This window comes from Leptinotarsa decemlineata, unplaced genomic scaffold (genome assembly GCF_025532065.1).
Source record: "Leptinotarsa decemlineata unplaced genomic scaffold, Ldec_3_MD MMD2_tig00002082_RagTag_RagTag, whole genome shotgun sequence".
NCBI lineage: Eukaryota > Metazoa > Arthropoda > Insecta > Coleoptera > Chrysomelidae > Leptinotarsa > Leptinotarsa decemlineata.
In genome coordinates this window covers 3,413,667-3,441,398 of record NW_027412573.1, presented here as the reverse complement: position 1 = coordinate 3,441,398, position 27,732 = coordinate 3,413,667, and the positions used below count along the sequence as shown (strand labels likewise).

At 37.0% G+C, this 27,732-nt stretch overlaps 1 protein-coding gene across 1 annotated transcript in view; it reads right to left on the bottom strand.

Annotated features, from left to right (window-relative positions):
- mgl (low-density lipoprotein receptor-related protein megalin) overlaps positions 1-27,732 on the bottom strand; it is a 265,391-nt gene that overhangs the window by 52,702 nt on the left and 184,957 nt on the right. The window contains exon 3 of the mRNA XM_074176840.1: positions 7,002-7,133. Coding sequence (XP_074032941.1) covers positions 7,002-7,133 — 132 coding nt within the window. The remainder of the gene's footprint in view (positions 1-7,001; positions 7,134-27,732) is intronic.

Genomic DNA, 27,732 nt, shown 5'->3' with positions numbered 1-27,732 from the left:
AATAAAATCCTCTCGTTAATAAGCCAAGCGGGTACTGAGTTGCAACAATATCTCATGTTTGTTATGTGAGTGGTGCTGCCACCTAGTGTCATTACTTAAGTATTCATTCTGTGTATTACATTCTGTGACGAAGTAGTATAAGATTGTTCTTTGGTTTCATGATACTGACAGAGATGACGTATTACCCACAAGTTATAAGAAAGGTTGGTGAAAGCCACAAGTAAAATAAGTTATGCATCTTGGCAAATTTTGTCAACTTCAAGTGTTTCCAAAGAAAGAATTCTGGAGGTGGAGTATTAGCTTGCTCCAAATGACTTCCACCAAGTTCTATAGAACAGTGACATATCTGCATTACAGCAGGAACAGCGTTCCTGCACGAGGCATGGTACTGTCCTGGCTCAGGTCGTACTTATCGTAGCGTGGCCAAATTGTATCATTTAATGGTATTAAGTCTGGAAAGCAAGTAATTGAGAGTGGAGTTCCTCAAGGATCAGTTTTGGGCCCGACTCTATTTCTCATTTATATTAACGACCTCGCCAACTTAGGTATCAATGGTGAAATTACTATTTTTGCAGATGATACATCGATTCTATGGCACAACAAAAGCTCTTCAGAGCTTAACTACCACATAAGCATAGATATAGAAACAGTTAAGAATTGGTGTGATTCCAATCTTCTAACTTTCAATATAAGCAAAACAAATATCATAACATTCAAGGGCGACTTAGATGATGATTATTTGGACAAGAAACAAATCTCCATTTCTACGGATAATAAATGTCTGGGACTTCTGATTGATAATAAATTGAAGTTTGGTAACCATATTACAAAACTATGCAATCGATTAGCTTCAGGTTGCTTTGCGGCTCGTGTCGTTGCTAATGAGTTGAATTTGGGTAAAGCGAAGAACGTATACTACGCACTAATAGAATCTCATCTTCGTTATGGAATCTGCTTCTGGGGCGCTTGTGCTCAGTATTTATTTCAAAGAGTATTCTCTTTCCAAAAAAGGGCAATTAGATACCTATGTAGTTCTGATTACCGTGAATCCTGTCGTCCCTTGTTTATGCAACATGGAGTTCTGACATTGGTTTGTATCTACAATTTGGAAATGGCTTGCCTCATGCACAAGAAATACCAAGCTATAATTACTTCTGAGTCAACCTATAACACTCGCTCCTCTCACTTGATATCGCTTCCAATTCCCTCCTCAACCTTAATTCGCAACTCTCTAATTTTTGAGGGCAAGAAAATTTTCAATCACCTTCCCCTAACCTTGCGTGTCATCAAAAGCGAAGTCAAGTTCAGAAAGTCTGTAAAAATACTCATAGTTGGGAGGGCCTACTATGCCCTGGAAGAATACTTTCAGGATTCTTTCTGCTGAGATCTCTATCTTTGGTGGCGGTTATATAACGTATGCCTAATTCTTCATATATTTAGAGGTAGTCCTTGTAATTTCATGTACACAATGTACAAATTTTTTCTTTTTGTTTTTTCGGCATGTTACTTTGTTCATTTAATTGGCACATAGTAGTTTTGTTGTTCAATGTTATTTGGCTTAGTGGTGTAAATCTTGTTGCTTTTGTATATGCAATTATGTCCGCTTATTGTAAGTGTGAATTTATGTGTATTTATGATCTCCTTGCTAACTGTATATTTGTGATGTTATCATGGTGACTGTATGCTTTGTCATGAGAATTGTTATTCTTGGACAATAAAGTATATTTTGATTTGAATTGGCGCAGTAGGAGTGCACCCAACTCCCAATCTATTGGTCGTGAGTTCCATCCCTACCTTAACCAGATACTTTTTCTTGGGGTAATTCATCTATTTAGTGGAACATTACCTACTCAGAACACGAGGCTAATGACCAGAGTAGTCGATGCCATTGACACAAAAAAACGGCAGAAACTTTCAATTCATGTTTTTTAAAGGACGATGTATTTGCTACTATTAGTCAAGCATTCATGGGAACAAAATCAATGATAGTACCGCTCAAAAGTTCAACGGGGACAAATAGGATCTCCACCAACTATCTCAACTGAAACGATTCTTCATTACAGCTTTTTCCGATCTCGGTATCGTCTGAATTACTTCGGATGTTTTCAAAAAATCAATTATACAGTTAGGATGTCAGTTCCAACTGATCGAACATCTATGGGATCAAAACCAATGAAAATATTGCTCAAAATGGCCTCTATCAAGTTCCGTACAACAATTCTTATCTGCTGCTCATCAGCGAAAACAGTCAACTTAATAATTCCAAAAGTGTTGTATTAGTTCCAACCAATTCAACGTCTAAGGAATCGAAATTGATGAAAATATTGCCCCAAATTGAAGGGAACAAGATCCGAGTTGGTAGGCTGAGCTCGAAGGGAACTTGTAGTATCAAACGTTTCGTCTGTAACTGCTGGCAAATATCATCAATGTTATGTGCGTTGAATGCTAGGATGAATCCTCAACAACGACTGACTGCCGAGCTCCGTATTCACTCGTATATAACTTTAGAGTGATGGTGGGGGTAGAGGCCAGATGCCTATGTGAAAGCCCACTCCTGATTGGTCCGCTGGGTTGTTCTGATTGTTCGACAATATTATTAGGTTGTTTTGATTGGTCCACGTTGTTGACAGGTATGCTGCTGTTCTGTTGTCCCAGATAATACGGGACAACAGAACGGATTGATAATAATACCATTCACATGTTGGATATTTCCATTAATCTATCTCGTACATTGTTCCTAATCCCTAATTCTGGGATATTTTCCCTGACGTAATCACCTCGTAATCTCTTCAATTTCGTGTCGCAACACCCCAAAACTTTAACTTCACGGTAAGATTATTTTGCTCGAGCAGCGGGGTACAAAACAAATAACGTCTCCGCTCCTTGATAGCTAGTTAAAAAGCTCACTGTTCCTTCAGCAGTCTCTAATTACGACCGTGTAATAAATTAAAAGAAAACTTAGTCGAGCTTACAACTCAAATATCTCCTAATTATTACCCTCTCCTTGGAAACAATTCCGCTTAACGATTTCCTGCTGGTGAATGACGACAGTAATATGAAACTCGTCGGGAGTTGGGATCTTGAATTATTACTGCTCAAGCCGACGGTTATGTTAGCATGAATTTAGGCTCGATATTGAGCGGTGGCGAAGATACTTAGTTAGTGCGTATATTTAGAGAGGGGGTGGAAATGGGAGATTATCTGTAGTCTCTTGGGAACTGCCAATATTGACTAAGGATGGGGATTCCAAACTTTCTGATTTCGCGACATCATATTCCGATGTTATTACACCTGAGCTGAATAGATGGTATACAACGGGGATGGAAAAAGGCTAACAGGCATTGAAGGTATGTACCTTCTTCCTAATTTCGAAGTGATAGAACTTACAGGTTTTGGGAAAGAAAGTTTTTGGCTTTCTACTACTCCATCTTGATACAAAAGAAAAAGTGGGAATCTTCCACAGGTCTTCTATTCGCAGACTCACATTGTCCAGTTAGTGGAGACCCTTGAAAGTTGTTCTAAAATAGGTTCAACTCTATTACAATATAAAATATGATTTAGACTCTATGCAGATACCAATAACGTGTTTACTATGAAAGAATGTGGGCTGAATGGCTGTTTGATTTCAATTCCTTGAACTATAATTGGTAGCCAATGATCTGAATGCTACGAAATAAAATAGGCTGTATAGCCCAGTAATTTGAATTTCTTGAATTGTAATTGAATACCAATGATGTGAATGCTATGAAAAAGGAAACAACCATCATCAATATACCAAAAGAGGATCTATCAATACTCTAGTGTATCGTGCTTTCTGGCTCTGTAATACTGTCAAATATGGAAAATAATCATGAACTAATTCAAATTCATTTGAGTAAATACATGAATTGAAAGATGTTCCAACCTCAACTTCAATATTCTAAAACAAAAAACACTCAGTATTCAGAATTTCATCTTTTAATATTCCAGTTCATAGACATCGAAATTGATACGATCACAGGATATAGAAATATAAAACAATCTCAAAATACGCAAACTTTGCACATATCGCATGCTGATCATTTTACCTTAGTACAGTGACCAAATCAAAGTTGCAATGTCAGCGTATGAATCTTCATAAATATTGATCATGAACAGACAGTATTCAGAAATTCATTTGAGTATCTATTGATCATCAGCAATGCAGCACATCTCCTTCTCTTTAATCCTGCTGGGTGGCAGTATAATGTAAGTTTTTGGTGTTTAAATGTATTTTTTTTATCAACATAAGAGTGTGAGTTTATTCCTGAAGTATTTTTTTCCTTTCTTCACAATAAATATCAAATTAAGTTTTCAAATGAGTTCTTTCATTATTTGGATGAATGATGAATGGGGGAAACAGCGAACAAAATCCTCTCGTTAATAGCCAAGTGAGTACTGAGTGGCGACAATACGAAGGAAGGTCTCGAGATGAAACTAGGCATCATCAGACAAGGTCTTCAACGGAATGTTCATTCCGAAGTGATGGTGGAACAGACTTTTGCTAGAAGACAACGAGAGCCTACGTGAGAGCATTGTCGGAAAGGATAAAAAGAATTGGTTCAAGTAAAACATCAGAACCTGCTTCAGATCCGGTAACACGAAAACCAGGCCACCAAACGCAGACTGCGATTCCAAGAATTGCATTTACCAGAGTGCGGCAAATCCTATATCGGTGAAACTAAGAGGCCACAGAACACTCACCGAGGAGAAACCAGTGAATCGGCTATAGCAGAGCTTGTTTGGACTCATCAACATAACATCAACTAGTCCCAAGCTGAGATCATTCACTATGGGAACACTGGTTCAGAAGGAAGTTCAAAGAAGCTGCATATGTGTTGTCCAACGACGCATTCAGCCGACCTAGCGTGGAGATACGCAACGTATGGATACCTGTAATCAAGCGGGTGAACGGTCAACTCCTGTTGAACCGGTGAAGCGAAGAGAGGAAAGTGAAGATAGGTGAAAGCGTTCGAAAGACCTATAAATAGTTATCTCACGGAGAAATGGCCCAGTATCACCAGAAAGCGACTGTGGATAATGACGATCGAAACATCGTGACGTAACTTGGTTTGAAATCTACGCAATATAAATAATATATATTTCAATATTAAATTCTACAAAAAGGATTTGAAGCTTTATATCTTCTATCAATTATCTGCGAGCGCTTTCGACAGTTGGTAGTACTGTCATCTTCTGGCACTCCTCAAACTAAACTGGTCATCCTGTTGTCTGTCTCTTTATACGGTTAGATCGTCTTAACTCAGGTATTACAGGTACTTTAGGTAAATTTGCCTGTATTTGTTCTGCATCAGGTACTCTTCTTCGTGTTAGATCTTCTCTAGGAACGTGTATGGTTTTGTTTAATATATTGAATGTGAGATCTTGTTGTGTTTTGATTTGTACTTGTTCCTCTGACTGTTAAATTTATGGATGTTCAAGTTTTCCCAAATGTCCATGCGGTTTCCCTTGTTGATTTGTTGTTTTATGTTCTCTGGTGGAGGGAAATTATGTTTCTTTTGTATGGCGTGTGTTGCAAGGTTTGATTTATATACTGTTGGATTTATGTATGTCTTTTTGTGCTCATTGTACCTTTGGATCAGTTTTTTCTTGGTTTGGCTGATATAGAATTTGTTGCAGTCCGAGCATTGTATACTGTATATCCCGTTTTGGTCTTTGTCTTCTTCTTTTTCATAGTTGTTTATTTTTTATGTTATCTTCGTGTTCGGCTTGTATGTGATGTTGATGTTCAGTGGTTTGAAGATGTTTGTTAGTTTTTTGGTTTGGTGTCCTACGTACGTAAATGCTGTCCATCGTTGTGTTGTTTTGTCTGTTGGGGTGGCTTGATCCTTGTTCTGTATTTTTTGTTTGATTTTGTTTTCTAGTTTATCTATTGTCTTTTGGGTGTATCCGTTTTCGTTCGCTATTCGGTATATGATTTTCCGTTCTTTGTTTCGGGCTTCATTGCTGAGTGGTATCCTTAACATTCTATATATGAATGCGTTATAGGCAGCCATTTTGTGTGATGGTGGATGGTTTGAACTTGCGGGTATGGTGGAGCTTGTTTGTGTAGGTTTCCTGTATATTGCCATTTGAAATTATGTTTTGTTGTGGTTATATCCTATGGTTATGTCCAGGTAGTTAAGTTTTGAGTTGTGTTCTTCCTCAATGCTGAAATATAGTTTTTGGTTTATTTCGTTAATTTCTTTTGTTATTTGTTCTATTCTTATTCCATTATTTTGTGATATGTACAGTCCATCGTCAACGTATCTAAACCATTCTCCTTTTTCATCATGTGTTTTTATTATTGTTAAGATTTTCTCATCTATGGTTTGCAGGTATATTTCAGATATAATGCAAGATAGTGGGGATCCCATCGCTAGTCCATCTGTTTGTTTATGAATTTTCCCTTCAGATTCGAAATAATTTTGATTAAGTATTGTATTTAGACTGTGTTCCATTTGGTTAATGTAGGTTTTGTCTATGTTTTGGTGTTTTAGGTTCTCAGATATGATGTTTATACTTTCGTTGACTGGTATGTTGGAGTACATGTTTTTTTATGTCGAACGAGTACAAAAAGGCATACATAAATCCAACAGTATATAAATCAAACCTTGCAACACACGTTATACAAAACAAACATAATTTCCCCCCACCAGAGGGGGGGGAAATTATGACTAACACGAAGAAGAGTACCTGATGCAGAACAAATACAGGCAAATTTACCTAAAGTACCTGAGTTAAGACGATCTAACCGTATAAAGAGACAGACAACGGGATGACCAGTTCAGTTTGAGGAGTGCCAGAAGATGACAGTACTACCAACTGTCGAAAGCGCTCGCAGATAATTAATAGAAGATATAAAGCTTCAAATCCTTTTTGTAGAATTTAATATTGAAATACTCAAAATAGAGGAAAATTAGTTGCATCAATCAAAATAATATATAATATAAATATATGAAATAATATAAAAATCTACTTACTACACTCCGTCTCATCAGATCCATCTATACAGTCGACCGTCATGTCGCATCGAAAGTGCGGAGGGATACAGTATGTTTTATTCCATATGTACTGACGACACGTAATCTGTCCGGGCTCACATTCGGGCGCCGCTGAAATGAAAAAGAACAGAATATGATATATCGCACAACACTAAATGCATTTCATATCCATGGCGGCATATTGGAAGGAAGAAAAATGAATGGATGGCTCCGAGAGGAGGCGCAGGATAACGGATTTTTGTTCACTCACTGCGGATGAGAGTGACGAATGACGTCGGCGTTTGATGCGAAACGAGAGATAGTCGTTGATGTTTTGTGTTCGGAAAAGTGATTATGTGATTAGAGCTACAATCGCTTATGAAACCTATGTTTTTCAATCGATTGGATTCCTTTTTCATTGGGCAGACACTCGAGAAGTCTACTACAGTACAATTCCATAAAAGTAGGCACTAAATTCTCAGAAATATTATTGCATTAAAACAAAAACATTTCTGTCAAAGTTTTGATTGTATATAGGGCTTTCCAACGAAAACTTGACCCCTCTGTAAGTCAGAAACGGACATGTAATCGAAAATTTCAAAGAACGCGTCAATTTTTATTTCAAGGGGGCTAATTTTGATATGAAAACATAACTGAAACTTCAGCCCCCTGAGATCAGCAACTGCCCCCCTATTTTTTTCAATGGCATGGGGGGGGTCGAGTGATACCTCATTCGAAAAGTCTTTTGTCCCTCTATTATCTCTGAAATTTTGTTTGAATTTGGTTCATTCGTTATTGAAAAATTGAATGTTCAACGTTTTATTTGAAAAAAAAAACAGAAAATTGGCCGTCGTTCATATAATTGAGGAAATCAACAACAAATAATATCAGTGGAAACAAAATCAACGGATAAATTGTTCAAAATGACCTCCACCTAATTCCATACAATAATACAGTCTACTCTCGAAAGCGTATCGTGCATTATTCAAGATGACCGGAGTCAGAAATCGGCGTTCCCGAATAATTCTCTGTCGCAGGTCTTCTAGATTTGTAGGCTTGGTACAGTACACTTTCGACTTCAGGTGTCCCCACAGAAAGAAGTCCAACGGTATGAGACCAGGTGATCTAGCTGGCCACTTCACTGGACCATTTGGCAACATGGGTTATAGCTAATAAAGGACAATGAATCTATTACCTGTATAAGACAAACAATGATGACATATTTTAGAGGTGTGCTGTTCTGTTTACTTATGTTCCGAGTTACGAGACATTCTGTGACATATGACATTTTGTGCACCCAACCTATCTTCCTATATATAAATAACTAACAAAACAACTGTTGTTTATGTGGCTTGTGGAGGTGGTATTGAACTATAATTTATATTTTGCCTTAATTGTTGATTTATGAAGATAATTTTCCTTTTTCAAAGTAGAATATCTAGGTACGTATAAATTATTTCAACTTGATATAGGCGCTGTTGCCAATATATGAATTAGAAACAAATCCCTTTAAAAATAAAACCCAACATTTGAAACATCAATTTGAATACTTTTCGAAGTGAATTTGAAAAACTCATGAATCAAACTCAACTTTATTTTGTTCAAACTTTCATTTGCTATAATAACCCAAATTAAGGAACATTCACCATTATGTATATTCACTTCACCATTCAACATGAAAGTACTTTCATCTGAAAAACATGAATGGTATAATAGCTTTGGGTTATTGGTCAATTTCTCGCTGAACACCTCACAAAAATGAAGTCGACGATCAGGATCATCTTCGTTTAATTCCTGAACTAGCCATATTTTGATAGGATGGAATTTGTAGACTTTCAAATCCGAAAAACACTAATAGCTGGTACACTAGACGCTCTAGCTACTTGTCTGATAGGTTGTCGATTATCCATTTGTACATGTCCTAAAACTGCAACTTCCATTCCGTCATTTCTGACAGGAGGGGATACTTCATGTTTTCTGTTGCGAACCAAGCCTGAAGTTCGAAAATTATCCATCAACTGTAGGTTTAGGACTAACCCCCCTTCCACACCCAAAGTCACATACATTTAAATAAACAAATTACATTTATTGTGATATTAAGTATCATGACAGAAAGATGTTTTTGACATAAGTAATATCAAAGGAAAGGTGTAATCATGCAAAAAACATATATTGTACTGAAACATGAACATATTTTCTAATGTACATTGCCCAATACATTGACAATATAACTGACGACTGGCAAGCCGAACCGGGCGGTCGTCGTAGTGCTTTGCCTTGCAACGTTAAGAAGTCACAAAACATGCCGCTCCGGTTTAGAAATCACGCGGTTCACGAAGACATAAATACACGTGATATCTCACTACACCCCCTCACCCTTGTGATATTTCGTCATTTTTGCTAAACCTCCTCCTCCCCCTTACAAGCTTAACGTGATTAATTAATGAACGGCCCCTCGAAAAATATTGTGGAAAACAAATCTATCCCTCCGGCCTGAATAAACTGACATTTTATTATACTTTTGAGTTTCAAAAAGTTACTTTCCAAAATTAAAATGTTTGCCAAAAGTTTTGGTGCTTTTAATAAAATACTGGAGATTTGGAAGTTGCTTCCTGACTATTGTAAAATTTGATTTTTTTTGGACTCTGTGAAGTACTAACTTCACATCAAATTTTTTGGATTAGTAGGCTATGTCCGAAAGAAAACATAAATTCGGTCTTTTGCACGAAGAAAAAGTCTTAAGTAGGTTTATCTTAGAATTTTGAGAGTTCGCAGCTTTTTTTTTCTTTTCTAGGAGGTTGCGAAGGTGGAATTTTGAAAGAAAACTCGATTTTGTAAATAAAATGTTATATTGAATAATAAAAAAAATAAAAAAACTGAGAAACAATAAAACAAAAAATGTAATAATAAGATTCGGTGGATGATAAACAAAACGAAGGAAAACAAACTAAATTTCTGGTATGCTAAACAATTGAAAAAAAAACTAAACAGTGTACTGAAGGTACTATTAGTTTTTACTTCCTAACGTCAACATCTATTCTTGCGTGCTTTCGCCGACTATGCTATCGTATACGGAGAGTGATTGTAATACTCAGCTCGACCAGTCTATGACATTTTAATACTGGCTTGAAACTTTAAAAGAATCAAAACACACGAAAAACATTTGCGCCACTCTGTATACTACTTTTTGGCTAACTCCTTTCCAAAATTCATACAAATGTTATTCAGACAAGTACATAAATCTCACCAACGACTATTTTCCAAATTTTTCCTCGGCTAATCCAAAGGTTTCGATCTCGAGTGGACGTAGTAATCCGTTATTCAATGTCGTGGAAAAACCTCACCGCACGGAGAGAATTCACTCGCTTTAGCGGCCACAATAGACAAAATTATTATTCCGAAATTTCACTATAAATCCGCCAGATATACGCCCATACGCTCAAATTAACACTTCTTTATTTCCCTAATAAACCCATATAAATCGCGCTATTTCTCCAATCTTTAAAACATTACTTATTATCGCTCAAATAAGACGCTCGACCGCGCGTTGTTTCCGCTCTATCCCCTCGATACGCGGCGTCGCGACTTTTTTTTTCAAAATCTTTCAACTTGCTCCCCTCCGCTTAAAGACCTCCGTCCACGACTTTTCTTTTCCCCACTGCCTCTCGTCGGCCACTTTTTCAAGATCCGTTTCCCTGTTCCAAAATCTTCGTCACCTCCCTCGACCAATTCCGGGAGGCTCTCTTTCTCTCGGGGTCAACTTCAATTAGTCGAGATCATGATTAATCAACCCATAACCCCGCCTTTTTTTTTAATGGACGCTGAGCTCGGTTTCAAGTCTCAGAATTCCGATTTCCCACGAAATTGTTCACTCAGCAAAACTTCGAAAGCCTTTTGTTTAGATTACTGTCGCCAATCTACAAGTCTTTATGACGTAGGCTGTTTATCTTATCCAAGATTTCCGTCCAGCGGTCCCGTATTTGAAATAATAATATATGACCCACAAGTGTTCTTACATAAACATTTTCTCCTTCTCGCTAGTTAGCCGATACATTTTAAACTGTTATTTCCTTCATGACTAAAATATTTATTTGAATCGATAGAACGATCAATATAATTTAATGTTTGAAGATGATTTCATGCAAATGTTGTCCGCGGCTCCGCTTTAGATGACCCATGCGTAAGGTCCAATTTTGGCACACTCTCTCTAACATATCGACCGATATTTCATGTATAAATGCTTCAATATTGGCTTCCAGAGCGTCAGTCGTTGCTGGTTTATCCCTGTAGACATGAACCTTAACATGACCCCACAAGAAATAATCCAAAGGCGTTAAATCACACGATCTAGGCGGCCAATTGACGGGCCCAAAACGTGAGATATACTGTTCACCGAAGGCGGCTCTTAATTGAGCCATTGTTTCGCGTGCCGTGTGGCATGTGGCACCGACTTGTTGAAACCACATGTCAGGCATGTCCAATTCTTCCGTTTTGGGCAACAAAAAGTTGTCAATCATCACACGGTAGCGCTCGCCATTCACAGTAACGTTTCGGCCATTGTCGTCTTTGAAGAAGAACGATCCGATGATGCCCCCGACCCATAATCCACACCAAACAGTGAGTTTTTCGGGATGCATCGGTAGCTCTTGCAATGCTTGTGGCTGGTCTTCACTACAGATGCGGCAATTTTGCTTGTTAACGTATCCATTCAACCAGAAATGATCCACAATTTTTCGATAAAAATGTGGATCTTCCTCCAACTTTGCCAGCCCCCATTCACCAAATGTTAGACGTTGTGGGAGATCGTGTGGCTTCAATTCTTGCACCAGCTGTATCTTATAAGGTTCTACACCCAATTCCTTCAACAAAATTTTCCACGTAGTGGAGAAACAGAGGCCCAACTGCTGCGAACGGCGGCGAATCGACATTTCACGGTCATCACGAACACTGGCGAATACAGCCGCAATTTTTTCTTCGATCCTCACTCTGCGTATGCGTGTTGGTGGTTTAATGTCCAATAACTGGGTTCGAAATTTAGTCACAAGCTTCCGAATAGCTCCCTCAGTAGGCCGACGAAACTGTCCATAAATTGGAAGAAGTACACGATGCACTTTCTTCACCGAGCATGAATTTTGATAATAAAATTCAATAATTTGCAAGCGTTGATCATTCGTAAGTTGATTCATGGTTAAATTATAGACCCAACTGTACAAGTTTGACAATGACATGAGACACGATTCACGCGTGATCTGTCAAAAACAGTGTTGCCAAAAAGATACCAGCAAAAAAAATACTCATTACGTGGAAAAATCGATAAATTGATTGCTTACCGAAAGGACCATTGAAAATTTACTTTAGAAGTTTGTCCAAAATATTTATTTATTTGTCAGAATTCCATTCCTCACTTCGTATCCTTCATTAGTATAATTAATATTTATTGCATACACTAATATTGCTGAACCCCTCGAATAACTGAAAATTGTCCTTTTACTATATCTTTTTCGTTCACCGTTTCTATAGTATATTCGGTAGGTAACCTCAGTAAATTCTCTTTGCACTTCTCACATGTATGTGAGAAGTGCAAAGAGTACTATGGTTTAAGTCTTACTTGAGTGGTCGTAGCATAATTGTAAAGCAAATAAATTCAATGTCTAATGAACGCGAGGTTAGATTGGGGGTTCCCCAAGGCTCTGTTCTTGGTCCCCTATTGTTTTTAATTTTTGTCAATGATCTGTCGGAATATATGAGTGATTGCTATTTAACTATGTTCGCTGACGACACCACCATTACAGTCGCTGGACCTACTACAGATGATTTGCTAACAAGAGTTAGATTGATTCACAACACAACAAAAAATATTTTTTGAATGTTTCCTACACTAAATTAGTCAATTTCTACTAATTTTGGGGTGATAAAAACGAAAAAAACAATGAAAAATTTTTATTAGCTCTGGTTTTTGAGATACACAGTACTTAATCTTAAAGAGTAGTTATACTATACGTGAAAAGTGAAAGTACATAAAACAATATTGTTATGTTTCTTTTAGAATATTTTAAGTACAAAATTAATAAAAAAAAAAACATTATTCTTAGTGTTTTGACAAATAAAAGAAGTTTGTACCACCAAATTTCAATTAAGTCCATCCGATTCATTGTAAGATCGCTGTCGTTTAGCTTGTCTTTTATAAAACACTTCTGGAGCATCCCTACACACAGACCAGCAGTAGTCTGCAAGCATTGCTTCATTCCAACGGCCCTGATATCTCTGTTCCATTAAGGCAATGTCTTGATGGAATCTTTCTCCATGTTCGTCACTCACACAGTTTTGTGGGAAGAAATTAAGATGAGAGTGAAGAAAATGAATTTTTAAGGACATGTTGCATCCAAGTTGGTGGTAAGCTTGAAGAAGCTCTTTAACCAATGCTGTGAAGTTATCATCTCTTTTGTTACCTAAAAACCCATGTACAACCCCCTTAAAGGCTTCCCAGGCTCTTTTTTCATTTCCTGTTAAAATCATGTCAAAAGCAGGATCATTTACGATTTCACGGATTTGAGGCCCAATAAAGATGCCTTCCTTGACTTTAGCATCACTCAACCTAGGAAACTTTGCTCTCAAGTACTTAAAAGCTTGTCCTTCCTGGTCCATGGCCTTCACAAAGTTTTTCATTAGTCCCAACTTAATATGTAATGGGGGAAGGAGAACATCCTTAGGATCTACAAGAGGCTTGTAAACTACATTTTTCTCATTAGGGTTTAGGTCTCGTGTAGGCCAGTTCATTTTTTTATAGTGAGATTTTCTATCCCGACTGTCCCACAGACACAAAAAACAACAGTACTTGGTGAACCCTAATTGCATTCCTAGGAGTATAGCAATGACTATCAGATCACCACAGATGTGTCACTTGTGTTGTTCATATTTGATTGATTGGAGAAGTGTTTTCATATTCATATACGTTTCCTTCATGTGAACTGCATGACCTATAGGAATAGAGGGTAGCTGATTTCCATTATGCAGAAGTACAACTTTTAACCTTGGTTTTGAAGAGTCTATAAACAGTCTCCATTCAGATGGAGTGTGATCCAAATTCAAGCAGTCCATCAAACCATTAACATCAGAACAAACTACGAGGTTTTCTTTTTTCTCAAAAAAAGGAAGCAAATCTTTTTGACGCTGTCTGTACTGAGATATTTTCACATCATGTTTTAGAAGATTCCACTTTTGTAGTCTTGACCCTAACAGCTCAGCCTTTTCCTTAGACAAGCGAAGATCTCTTATAAGGTCGCTCAACTCTGCTTGACTAATTCTGTGCGGATCACTAGACCTATCGCTTACCTCAAAATCAGGGTCATAGGATGTAGAAGGATGGGTTGCTCCTTCTAAACAGTCTTCATCACCTTCCTCTAAAATTTCATAGTTTTGGGGTGGAGAAGGGTCTGGCAAATTGTCTGAGTATGGTACAGGCCGAAGAGCAGATGGGAGATTAGGGTATTTAACCGTTCCTCTTTTCTTCATAGATAAACCTTGCTTAATGGGAGGAGTTAAGCAGAAATAACAGTCGTCTGTATGATTGGTAGGCTCACGCCAAACCATAGGTACTGCAAATGCCATTGCCCGGTTTTTATTTTCCAGCCACTCTCGCAATATGACGGAACAAGAATTACAACATATATGAGGAGCCCATGATTCATCTTGGTCCCCAACTTTCACACCAAAATAATGTTCATAGGCTGTCTTAACGATAGGTGTCATTTTACGTTTCTGAGCCTTAAATGTTATTTCACCACATATATAGCAAAAGCTATCGACAGAATTCACACACTTTCGAGGCATTTCAGATCAGCACTTAAATTAATTTAAAAATCAACTTCACACGATAATTTCAATAGCAACCACGTGCGTACAATTGACAAACTCACATAGGTTATGTTTACTACTTAAGAACAGCTGATGAGAGGGGTGTTATGTAAACAAACATGTGTACCAACTGTTGGTGATGAAATATTTCATTTGTTGAAAACTCAATATACATATATATATAATATAATGATACTATATCTTGAAAACAAGAGCTAATATATAATTTTTATGGTCACTTTCGGTTTTAACACGTGGAAATACATTAAAATCATCTAATTTCAACCCCGAAACAAAAACTTTGTTGTGTTGTATAGACCAGTTCACAAGCTGGTGTGATCGTAATCGTCTACTTCTGAATACCTCAAAGTCGGTATCGATGAGATTTTATAATAGAAGTAGGGGTACCATAAGTGAATTAGCTCAGTGCGATATCAATATCAATGCAGCAAACGAAGTTAAATTTTTAGGAACAATTTTGGATGAAACATTAAGTTGGGATCAACACATCGATAGTGTCTGTAAAAAACTAAATAAAGCATATTTTGCGATCAAGCAAATGAAAAACTGTGTTGACCAACAAGGTCTATTGGCAATCTATTTCGCTATGACTTATTCCCATATTTCACTCAATATAATGTCTTGGGGTTCTGGTAGAGATTTTAATAGGATATTTGTAGCACAAAAACGTATTGTAAGATTGATTTTCAATATGGAATGCATTTGTCAAAATGCAACTATTATCGGCACCATCAATTTATCTGTTCAAATGTGTTAATTTTGCGAGAAAAAATCTGTCCACTTTTGCAACCAATGCATCATCCCACAATCATAACACGCGGCATGGTAGTTTATTGAGAATACCAGCCCACACCACATCTAAATTTAAAAACTCTCCCCAGTATAGTGCTATTACGTTTTATAATAAACTACCCAACTTTTTAAAAAACTCCAAATCAGACAATATTTTTTATAAAAGTACTAAGGAATTTTTTATTGAAAAATGTTTTTATAATGTACAAGAGTATCTGGATGGCAACTTCAGCTGAGTTTTATTTTGTTTAGTATACTAACAAACTCTCATTGAGATTTTAAAGTTCATGTCTTACTTACTTGCTATATTTTAAATGTATATGTTTAGTATAAATAGTACCTGTTTACATACCATATGTACATATTGTACCTCAGTGGCTAAATAAATTATTATTATTATTATTATTATCATTCATAATAATTAGATATTTTGTTTGATTATTTTCCAAATGTTTTACCGGTGGTTGAATATAAACAAAAAAAGTTCGAAATCAGCATAATCAACAATCTTCCAATGGTCATAAAATCGCATACTGGCGATTTCCAGCAGCGACAAAAACGAGTGAACGCCAAAACATCACATTCATGTCCATCATCGTTTCGTTCAAGCATATTTGATAACCGCGCAGATTTATGGGCATATAAATCAGATACTTACGCACCGCGATAAATCATACGAAGTTCGCAATCCTTGCATTGTTCTTAATCAATATGACATATAGAATATTAGTCTAGGAGTAAGAGAAAGTGGGAGGCAGATAAGAGCCTGAATGGATTTGAAAAAAAGGTTGGATGGATTAAAGCGTGAAATTTGACTTCGGAAAATAATTTTGAGAGGTAAAAATCTGAAAGAAATAAATCCAGGTGTCTTTCGATTCCCGCTGATGAAAGATAGATTTCCAATTCTACTGTCTTGTAATGATGGAATAGTTTTGAGAAGCAAACATTTTGAACACTGAAGAAAGGAAACTGAATGTGGTAAGAGGTATTTTTTAATAATAATAATAATAATATTTATTTACATTAAATTAAAAGAAAAGTTACAAAAAAAGAAGACATTCAATGGTAAATAAATACATACTACCCAACAAGGCAAGTCTTGGTAGTGGGAGTAAAACTTTATAAAAGTAGTATCTATACATTCAATTAGCCTAATAGGGGATCTAGTCAAAGTAGACAAAATACCAAAAGGCGGACCTTGACTACAGTGAAATTGTCTACGTAGATCCAGAATCTCGAAATCATATCAGGAAAATTAAAAGAAAATATGAAATTGAAATATGAATTATAAAGTGTTTAAAATATAAAATATTGTTGTAAAAATAAAATTCAAAATAGTGTTGTGAATATAAAATTTTAAAAATAGTGCTGTAAATATAAAATTAAGGATAAAGTTGTATTTATAAAATATCATGAAAAGAGTATCGGAAGAGTAGTAAATAGTGCTGCTGATATAAAATTCAAATATGAAGTCTAAAGTATATAAAATATGAAAAAAATAGTGTTTTATATATAGAATGTAAAAATGGTGTTGCAAATATAAAATTAAAAGTAATGTATATATAAAATATCATGAAAGAAGTTTTGAATGAAGAGAGAATAATGTTTTATACATTAAATATGAATACCAAAGAAGTAACGAAAGAATACTTATAAAAAAGGTATAGTCAGAAAGATAAAGAAACATCCATTACTCTAATAGCAAAAAATCCCAGATCTAAAAGAGAAAACGCGTTTTTTTTTTTTTAAATTGGCCTTATTTATCAACGTTATCTCCATCAAGACCTACACAACAATGCCAACGCCGCTTTAACATGAAAAAATGTTATGTTTTTTACCACTTTTATTTGTAACTAACGTTACTCCAGTTTCGTCCTATAAGGCCATTTTCAAACTTACACAATAAAGCCTATTATTTATTGAAAATGTCCGTATAGGACGAAACTGCAGTAATGTTAGTTACAAATAAAAGTGGTGAAAACATAGAAAGTTTCATTTTTATTTTCTTCATTATGAAAAATAACAATTTTATTAAGCATAAAACTGATCAGTTTCGACGTGGAAAGCCTCTACACCAACGTTCCTGTCGAAGAAGCACAGAATAAGAAGCACTAGGATGTTGTGTACGAAACTGCTATTTCCAACTGAAGGGCGAATTCTTTAAGCAAGATGAGGGACTGCCAATAAGATCGTCACTTTCACCGGTGATAGCCAAAATATATATATGGAGTGGTTTGAAACTCTGGCTATTGAAGAAGCTCACAAGAAGCCCCGAGTCTAGTTGAGATACGTGGACGACACCTTCATAATATGGAACCATGTGAATGCAGAGCTAGACACTTTCCTGAAGCACATCAACAACGTGAGTCCTTCCATCACTTTCCTAATGGAGAAATAAGTCCACAACGAATTACCATTCTTAGATGTATTGGTGAAGAGGACCGATACTAAATGGGAAACATCTGTATATCGAAAACCCACTCACACGAGACAGTATTTGAACCAGGAATCCAACCACCATCTATCGACTGAGAGAGTAATCATCACGACTCTACTAGACCGTGCTTTCGGGCTCTGCAATACAAAGGAAGGTCTCGAAAAGGAACTAGGAATCATCAGAAATAACCTTCAACGGAATGGTTACTTCAGAGTGATGGTAGAACAGGTTTTAGCTAGAAGACAGCAAGAGCTCCACAAGGAAGAGAAGCCGCCACAACCAGTACTTGTACTTCCCTACATCAGAGGATTGTCGGAAAGGATAAGGGTCCAAGTATAACATCAGAACCTGCTTCAGATCTGGGAACACTATCCGTAGCAGTCTCACGAAAACCGGGCCACCAAACGCGGACTGCGATTGCAAGAATTGCATTTATCCTGCGAGTGCGGAGAATCATACATCGGTGAAACTAAGAGGCCATTGAAAATTTGCATTGCCGAGCACAAGAAACACACACAGCGAGAAGAAACCAGCAAATCCGGAATAGCAGAGCATATTTGGACTCATCAACATAACATCAAGTGGGCTCAAGCTGAAATCATCCACATGGAGGAACACTGGTTTGGGAGAAAATTCAAAGAAGCCGCATATATGTTGTCCAACAACGCATTTAGCCAAGCTAGCGTAGAGATACGTAACATATGGAAACCTCTAATCAAGCGGAATACGACCAACTCCCGCCAAACGGTCAACTCCCGCTAAAACCCAATGAAGCGGGGAGAGGGAAGAGGGTATAGGTGAAAGCAGTCGAATGACCTATAAATAGTCAGATCGCGAAGGAATAAGTCCAGTTATCACCCGAAGACGATTGTGGATACTAACAATCGAAACATTGCGAAGTAACTTGGTTTGGAATCTTTTAATTTTATATTTTTTAATTTTCGTTTCTTGTTGATAATTTTTTAATTTTCCAGCTCGTGTTAATAGTTCAATTTTTTTGATTTGATTGGTTGTTGCTTGTATGTTATTTCATCGTAATTTCAGTTTTTTTCTTAATAAAATTGTTATTTTTCAGCTAATCTTTGTAATTTCTTTACATATTTTTATTAGATTCTGACATTGTTAGTGTGCACACCCAAATATGGAGAATTTTGCAAAATCGCCCGTTATTCATTTTCAAATAGTACTCTTGGTATTAGTGACGTCAGTAGTCTGTTTACTCTCAACAGATTAAGTTCACAAATATTTGCAATAGTTTTCGTTGACCACTAAAATAAACATGTGAGGTTTGTTCATGCTGAAACATTTTTTTGTCTGTTGTCAGTATGAAAACGTTTGAGAACGTATTGTATAGCGAATTATCCAGTGAAAACATTACAAAAATGTGTCTCTTGAATGTCTGTTGAATTTGAGACAAATTTAAAGAAGTTATCAGTGATTCCAAATCGCTCTTTTAACAACCACTTCAATATTATTTTCGAAATTTGAACGACTTTAATAAATAAGATGTCGAAACAAAAGCCTTCTGGATGTTGTATCACAGACTAAATCCGTTCGAGTGTTTATCTGGTAAGGAATGGGAACAGACATCATGCTTCGTACTGTGGAAAGCGTTTTTCTGTCAGATTTATTTCCTACTACTACTTACTTTATATGTTCCGAATGCTGAATTCTATTGTGCATACACAGACGGATACACAAAAGTCGTTCTGAAAAGCTTTACCCCAATAGAACGGAACGAGAGCGTCGAAACTGCCGAAAGAACTTGAATTTAGGGTTTGCGAGGGGAATTATTTCAAGAGACACATTATTCGAGTGCTCGTGTCGTTTTCAAATTTTCGATGAAAACGTGAAGCTTTGGGAAAATCCCCAAGACGCCAAGTGTCGTGGAAAGCATTGGTATTCAAAGAACAGTATTTCTGGAAAATATGTTAGTATCAACTATGCAGGTAGAATCTCAGAGAATATTAAAAATTATCTTTCAAAATTGAATCTACAAACATCCTACACATCCAACGGAAATGTAGGAAACAGATTATTCAATGCCAAACCTAAATTAGATAAAGGAAAGAGATCTGGTATACAGTGTGTAACAACGAAAACTTAACAGAGCCGTTTTTGAATATAAAAAGTAAGATTAAAAAAAAAAGCTCGGACACGTCGATTTCTAATTAAAGTGGGTCACCTTTCGGACTAATCAGATTTTTTGTATTACACACCCCCTCGGAGGGGTGCGTCCGACGACCCTTATTTAGATAGGGAAAGTAAGTCGAGTGGCACCTTGTTTTAAAGGTCTTTCGAATACCTTTACATCTCCGTTAAAAGAAAATTTTTGTAACGATTAGTTTTCGAGATAATTTGAAGAGTTGAAGGTATTTTTATTGAGTTTAACCCTTTTCAAAATAAATTGTTTTTACAAAAAATCTGATTAGTCTGAAAGGTGTCCCCATTTAATTAGAAATCGACGTGTCCGAGTTTTTTTTTTATCTTACTTTGACTTATTGTTTTTATGTGTGATTTGTTAGTATGGAAAAGAAGGGAAAAATCGACAGTGAATGCAGAACGTTCCAAGAAAAATGGAACTTTCAGTATTTTGTGATTGAGTCCAGTAATAAGGCGCTATGTTTAATTTGTAATGAAACCATAGCTGTTCTCAAAGACTATAACATTAAACGACACTATGAATCGAAACATCTTCAAAGTTACTCTAAGTATACAGGAAGTTTGCGGAAGGAAAAATTTGTAGCTTTGAAACGCGGACTCAAATCGCAGCAATCTTTGTTTACCAAAGCGAATACTGAGCAAGAGTCTGCAACTCGCGCCAGCTTTCGTGTGACTCTTGAAATCGGAAAATGTGGCAAACCATTCACCGATGGAGAAATGATAAAAGAATGCTCGATAGCAGTAGCCAAAGAAATATGCCCCGAAAGGGTAAATTTATTTAAAAGTGTCAGTTTGTCAGCAAACATCGTGGCTCGGAAGGTGCAAGACATCGCTGAAAATATATCATCTCAACTGTCTGACAAAAATGGACATCATGAGTGGTTTTCTCTAGCATTGGATGAGTCAACGGATGTGTCAGATACTGCTCAGGTGTTGATTTTTATTCGCGGAGTAGATAAAAGCTATGAAGTGTATGAAGAACTTCTTGATATTGATAGTATTTACGGCACGACAACTGGGGCAGATATTTTTAAGGGAGTTGAAAATACCATTAATAAAAAGAACCTTCGATGGAGAAATTTGAAATCTATAACAACTGATGGAGGCAAAAATATGTATGGTAAAAATAAAGGAGTGGTTGCACTTGTGTCAAAGACAGTAGAAAATGATGGTGGTTCAAAACCATTAGTCTTACATTGTATCATTCATCAACAGTCCTTGTGCGGAAAATGTTTGGATATGTCTGAAGTTCTAAAACCAGTCATATCAGTTGTTAACTTCATCAGATCCACTGGGCTGACTTACCGACAATTCCGCGAGTTTATTCAACAGATTGGAGAAAATGATTTACCATATCATACTGCCGTACGCTGGCTTAGTTGCGGAGAAGTCCTTAAGCGCTTTTTTGAACTTCGAGCAGAGATCGAAATTTTTTTAAATGTGAAGCAGCGCCCTTTTGCCGATTTAGAAAATAGTGAATGGATGTGGAAGTTAGCCTTCTATGTCGATTTGACAAATCATATGAACGAACTGATTTATACACCAATATCAAATTCTTCAGGCAGAAAATAATACTATTTCAATCGCAATTACGTAAAAAATGTTTTACACATTTTGAAACATGTGAAATATTCAGCCACACTACAGAGACTGAATTTCCCGTCAATTTTGCAATCGAAACTTTGAGTGCTTTGAAGATACATTTTGATACTCGTTTTTCAGATTTTGATGTCATTGCGAATGAAATTAAGCTTTTTCAAAATCCTTTTGATTCTGACATTGAAACCCTGGCTCCGGAAGTCCAAATGGAAATTATTGATTTACGGTGCAGTGATATGCTTAAGAAAAAATATCAAAACTCATCTTTGTTGGAATTTTATAAGAGTCTTCCACTAGAAAAATTTGATAATTTGCATAAATTTGCTCGTGGGTTGTTTTCTGTTTTTGGTACTACTTACTTGTGTGAGAAAACGTTTTCCAAGATGAAGTACACAAAGAATGTTTACAGATCTCAATTAACCGATGAGCATCTTAAATCTCTTGTGATAATTGGTACAAGTAAAATTGATCCACAACTACAAAGTATCGTCGGTGGAAAATCACAATTTCATAAATCTCATTAGTGTTGTTTTACTGTGATTCATTTCAATTATTTGTTAGTTATTAATACGCTTAAACTTAGATACTTAAGTTAGGTTTTCTTTGTCATCATTTCTGTCGTTAAGTTTTACCTTGCAAGTAAATAAAACCGAGTAATTATCATTCTGTGTTTTCTTCCTCAATTCATCACAGCAATAGTAACAACAATTCGGTAATCATTGGCTGTCGCGGGCCAGATTGATGACAGTAAATCATTGGCTGTTGCGGGCCGGATTGATGACACTGGCGGGCCGGATTTGGCTCGCGGGCCGTAGTTTGGAGACCCCTGCTCTAGACGACGAATGTTGGAAATAGAATTGGAAGAAACGAGAAAATTGGCCGAAGTAGAGAAAAGAAGAGCCGAAATTGAGAGGGGAGCCGAAATTGAGAGAAGGAGAGCCGAAATTGATGCTGAACTAATAAGGAAAGAAGCACAACTACAACGTGAACTGATTCAAGATTCTTCATATAAAAAGTCCACAATCTCTTGTGGCAAAAACATCATTGATTTGGAAGAAATGACGCTTCAAGAAAAAGTTGCTGAGTGGAAAATCGAAGAAACAGAAAATAAAATCGATTTCGTACCGACAAAAAATTTTATTACGATGACTACTGATAATGAAGATATTCACGATCTAGTGACATACTCGTTCAGAATTGACAATTTTGGCATAAGAAGCCCGGAAGAAAATGGAAGGTCTAAAGAAGATGATAGGGCGTTGAAAAAAATGGAAAATACCATTAATCGAGTTGGAAATCACTTGGAAATTGGTCTACTGTGGAAGAATGATGATGGCCGATCTTCTAGAGAGCTGGAGATGAAAAAGAAGAAGGAAAAGAAGAAACGTGACAGTAGTGAGGAGAAGGTAGTAAAAAAAGACATCAGAGCTCCGACTTTGAAGAAGAGAAGAGAGTGAAGAAGAAGCGCAGGTCAGTCAGTTCAGAAAAAGGAAAAATGTTGGTTCTGATGAAACTGATAGAGAAAAATTAAAAAAGCATAAGAAGGACAATAGCTCCTCGGATAGCGATGAAGATGTTTCAGAAAAGAAGAGGCACAAAAAAAAGGCAAAGTCGGGAAGCGATTCTCTTCTGTCGAAATTTCCACAAAATTTATGTCAGATCGAACACCTACATTTTATCAATAAATGTTTGTTATGTCCATCGATATACTGCTGTTAATTGAGGTTATCCCAGGTATAGACAATGTAGGTACCAAATTATTTATGATAGGTATATGCAATGGTGGTCCCCCATTTCCCAGATTTGAATGTGATCTATTTAATTTTGAAAATGGTGTAATGACCGAAACTAGTCAAGAAATATAAAACTATCGTGAAAAATAGACAAAAGTGGGTTTTTATAGTGTATCCTTAGTGAACATAAATTTCTACAAAATAAACAAGTTCGTCAATCAAAGAAGTATTTTTGGTGAGTTTAAGATATTTTTGAGGAGAAGCAAAGAATCAACACAAGCCGAAACATTTCAGAAAGTCAGTAATGAAGGCTTTTCTTGCAAAAAAACACCAGAAGAATTTTTGTTGAAAAATTTAGGGTTGTGATTTGTTATGCCTTATTGTGATATATTTTTACTCTGCGAACGTAATGTATGTGTCTTTGCTTTTGAAAAACAATATAAGGCTTCTCTTGCCATGGGTGGTTCCAGAAGTACCTGGCCTAACAAAGAAAACACATACATTTCGGAAAAAAATGAATTCATTTTTCTACATAATCTCTTTGCATCTCTATACACTCTTTCCAGACACGTTCAATAAGTTCGATACCGTTTGAATAATGAGAAATGTCTTGCTTCTCAAAATAGCCATTAACTACCGACATCACTTCTTCGTCGTTGGAAAATCTTTGACTTGAGCCAATTTTTCAAGTTTGGAAACAGAAAATAAAACGAGGGGGCTAAATCTAGCGAATATGGTGCATGAAGTAACAATTCAAACATCAATTTGTTGATTTTGGTGATTGCGATAATGGATTTGTGAGCTGGTGCATAGTCTTGTTAAAAAAACATTTTTTTCTCAGCCAAAAACGGCCGTCTTTGTTTGATTTCTTCACTCAAACGTTGCAATAAGTTCGCATAATACTCGCCGTTGATAGTTTTACTTTTTTAAAGATAGTCAATGGAAATTATCTCACGCTCATCCCAAAAAACCGACGCCATGACCTTGCCTGCAGACGAAACGGTCTTCCCTTTTTTGGAGCCGATTCTCTCTGTTGAGTCCACTGTTTTGATTGGTCTTTTGATTTGAATGTATAGCGATGGACCCATGTTTCATCCATGGTTATAAAACGACGCAGAATTATGTTTTGTCGCAGTGAAACTTTGTTAAACACTTTATTGAAACATCTTCACGAGAATGAGCAAACACGGCGCCCATTTTCTGATAATATAAGATGTACCGCACTTTTTGAAATGCCTTCTAGGTCTGCTAGACCGCGCACTTCCAGTCAACATCATTCAGTACCGCTTCGTGGGTTTTCTTCACCGTTTCTGGAGTCATCACCTCATTTGGTCGACCACTGCCATGCTTGTCTTGGCAGCTCGTATGGCCTCGTTTAAACTGCTACTCAGTATTTTACTATTGTGAACGTAGAAGCAGACTCACCCATACTAGTATCCAGTTCAGCTTTTATATTGATTGGGCGGAGGCCTTTCAAATTGAAGTACGGTACCAGTTAACGATGGCCAATTTTCTCCAGAACTTCTGCGAAAACGTTCGTTATTGATGGCTGCCAAACAAATACTAAACAACGCAGCGTCTTCAAACATGAAACATATGCTTTATAGATTTTGTACTTCCTAATACAGTGATATTTTTTAAACAACTACCGCTATCTGTAGGTCAGGCTGGGTACTTCTGAGATCACCCTCGAGAAAAGCATTACTCTTTTCAAGTTCACCAACCAAGTTGGCGTCATTAGAGGAGATGAAGAAAACTTGATGGGTGAAACGCGTGTCGAGAAGCGTATTACATTTCTGGTGATTGGGTAGACTACTTATTTTGGATTATTTCTACGACAGAGGTTCCAGTTTTACCTTTCATAACTGGTCTATAGCACTTTGGACGATTTTTCTTGGATATTTTGTATAGACTACACTCTTCAGCTGTTTCAGTATTTGTCTAATGAGACACTGTGGCAAAGGGAGCAGTGGAATGCAAGTTATTCTGCAAGTAAATTTACCTTTTCTGTTGCCGTAGTTGCTGTTGAACCATTCTTCACTTTATTGTCGGATTTTTGCAGAAAAACATTGCATAGCAACTTAGCAACCCTCCATACCTTTCAAGAGTATTTTCAAAGTATTCAAGCTCCCGAATTCTCATGAAGAATTCAAGACAAGAGTGCACTATTCTACACCAACTCCCAAATTCCACTCTCCTCCCTTTCAATTAAAATTTTCCATGGCGGTTCATCCTAAATATTTCCAAATTACGCACGTTTCTGAATCGACGTGCCTTTTGTTCGACCGGGAGCTGAGCTAATTGACTTTCTAAAAAGTTAATCGAAACAGCAGCCTTGAAAATGCCTCGGAACAAAAACTTTCTAATTGCCCTTTTACAAGCATCGTCTCAAGTTATGATTCGATACGAAACAAAACCTCTACAGAGCTTCGTTCTCGTCAATCGGTAGGGGGTAGATGAGATACCAAACAAAACGGGGTCCTTGAAAATGAGAAGTTAATTAATTCTGGTGGAAGAATTTGACGAGAAATAGGGATGATTGAAAATGAAATATCACAGTGTTTTTCTGAGTGAATAAGGTGAAAGATAGAGGACATCTCACCAACCCCTTACGAACACGCCAGAAATGGAATGAAAAAGAAGATTCCAACCAAGAATAACAATGGTAAAAGATACTTGGTTTAGCGGTACCAGATCCATGAAAAATAGAGATGATGAGAAAGCCATAAGAAAGATGAAGGCAGAGTTTCTTTGTGCCGCAATGATAGCCCATCGCATCGTTAGTAGAAGAGTCAAAAAATGCAATTGTCCCAGTTGGTCTCACCAAAAAACGTACACGTGAGAAAGTGTTATAATATACTGGCTCTACACCAGCGAGCTCCCGAGGTCCGAGCGTGTGAAAGTTCGGGATCGTCTACATGCAACGCGAATGGAAGATCCAAGTGAACCCAGAAAAAACTCAGGCAATAACCATGGGAAGAACGATATCTTCTCCAGCTAGGGTCTCTGGAAGGGAGATCCACTGGCAAGGGCGGGTAAAATACCTCGGCCTTCTAATAGACCGTAGGCTCACCTGGAACCGCACATTTTATACGTTTAAACAAGGGTCGGGGGCCGGATAGCTAGTCTGTTCCTTCTGATCAACAGAAGATCTAAAATGAGTCTCAAAAATAAAATTACCATCTACAACACGATGTTCAAGCCTGTCATCTCCAATCTGGAGAGATTGCAAAACAAGATAATACAGATGCTCCGTGGTTCGTGCGGGATGAAGCCATCCGCAGAGATTTGCAGCTGCCTTCCATTCGGCAGTCCAGTTAATCGAAGAATCAGCGAGTTTTTGATTGCGTAGCAGAAACTCACGATAATGCGTTAGTTAGGGAAGTTATAGTTTACGCTGTAGACCCCTCCCGATATAGAAGGCCCCGACACTCTGTCGAATGAAACCCTTGAATGAGACTCCAACCAGGTAGGGATACACCGTCAAGAGCGACACTGATGTCTGATGACATTCATGTCGCCATGCCACCATCAGTCATGACTCATTTGTCCCTCTGACAAACATCAGCCGAAAGGGTAAGGGAGCTAGGCTCCAACCTGACCAAAACCAAGACGACTTTCCACTTTCCACGTGAGAAAGTGGTGCAAACAATGCATTTGCACCTAGAACCTAAACAAAGTTCATCGGGGAAACCAGAGAAGGGGGAAAAAGTCCATGCGTCCATGAAAAGTTGATTTTTTTAGACTGGTTCAATAATATCAACCAAAAGCCCTGCCAAAAACTGCATGTTAAAAGATATGACCTCGTCAATCCTTAGCTCGCACAAGTTTCGGATTCTGAGAGTTTTTGTTTTTTGGGGGGCGACAGCTGATTAGAACAAACACGTATTTTGAGGGTTTTGAAGGGGGAAAATGTTATGCCCATGACGATCGAGCGAATGAACTGCCACTGACAAGTCCAACAACGTAGCGTGCTTGATACCACATGTTCTATGGAATGATAAAAACTCCATTCGTTACTAAAAACGATTTTACAAAAAAAAAAAAAATAAAGTTTTGAGTTAATTTGAATAAGAGCATGAAATAAGAAAGGGAACAAAGCAAAATAGTGAAGAAGTGCAATAACTAGTGT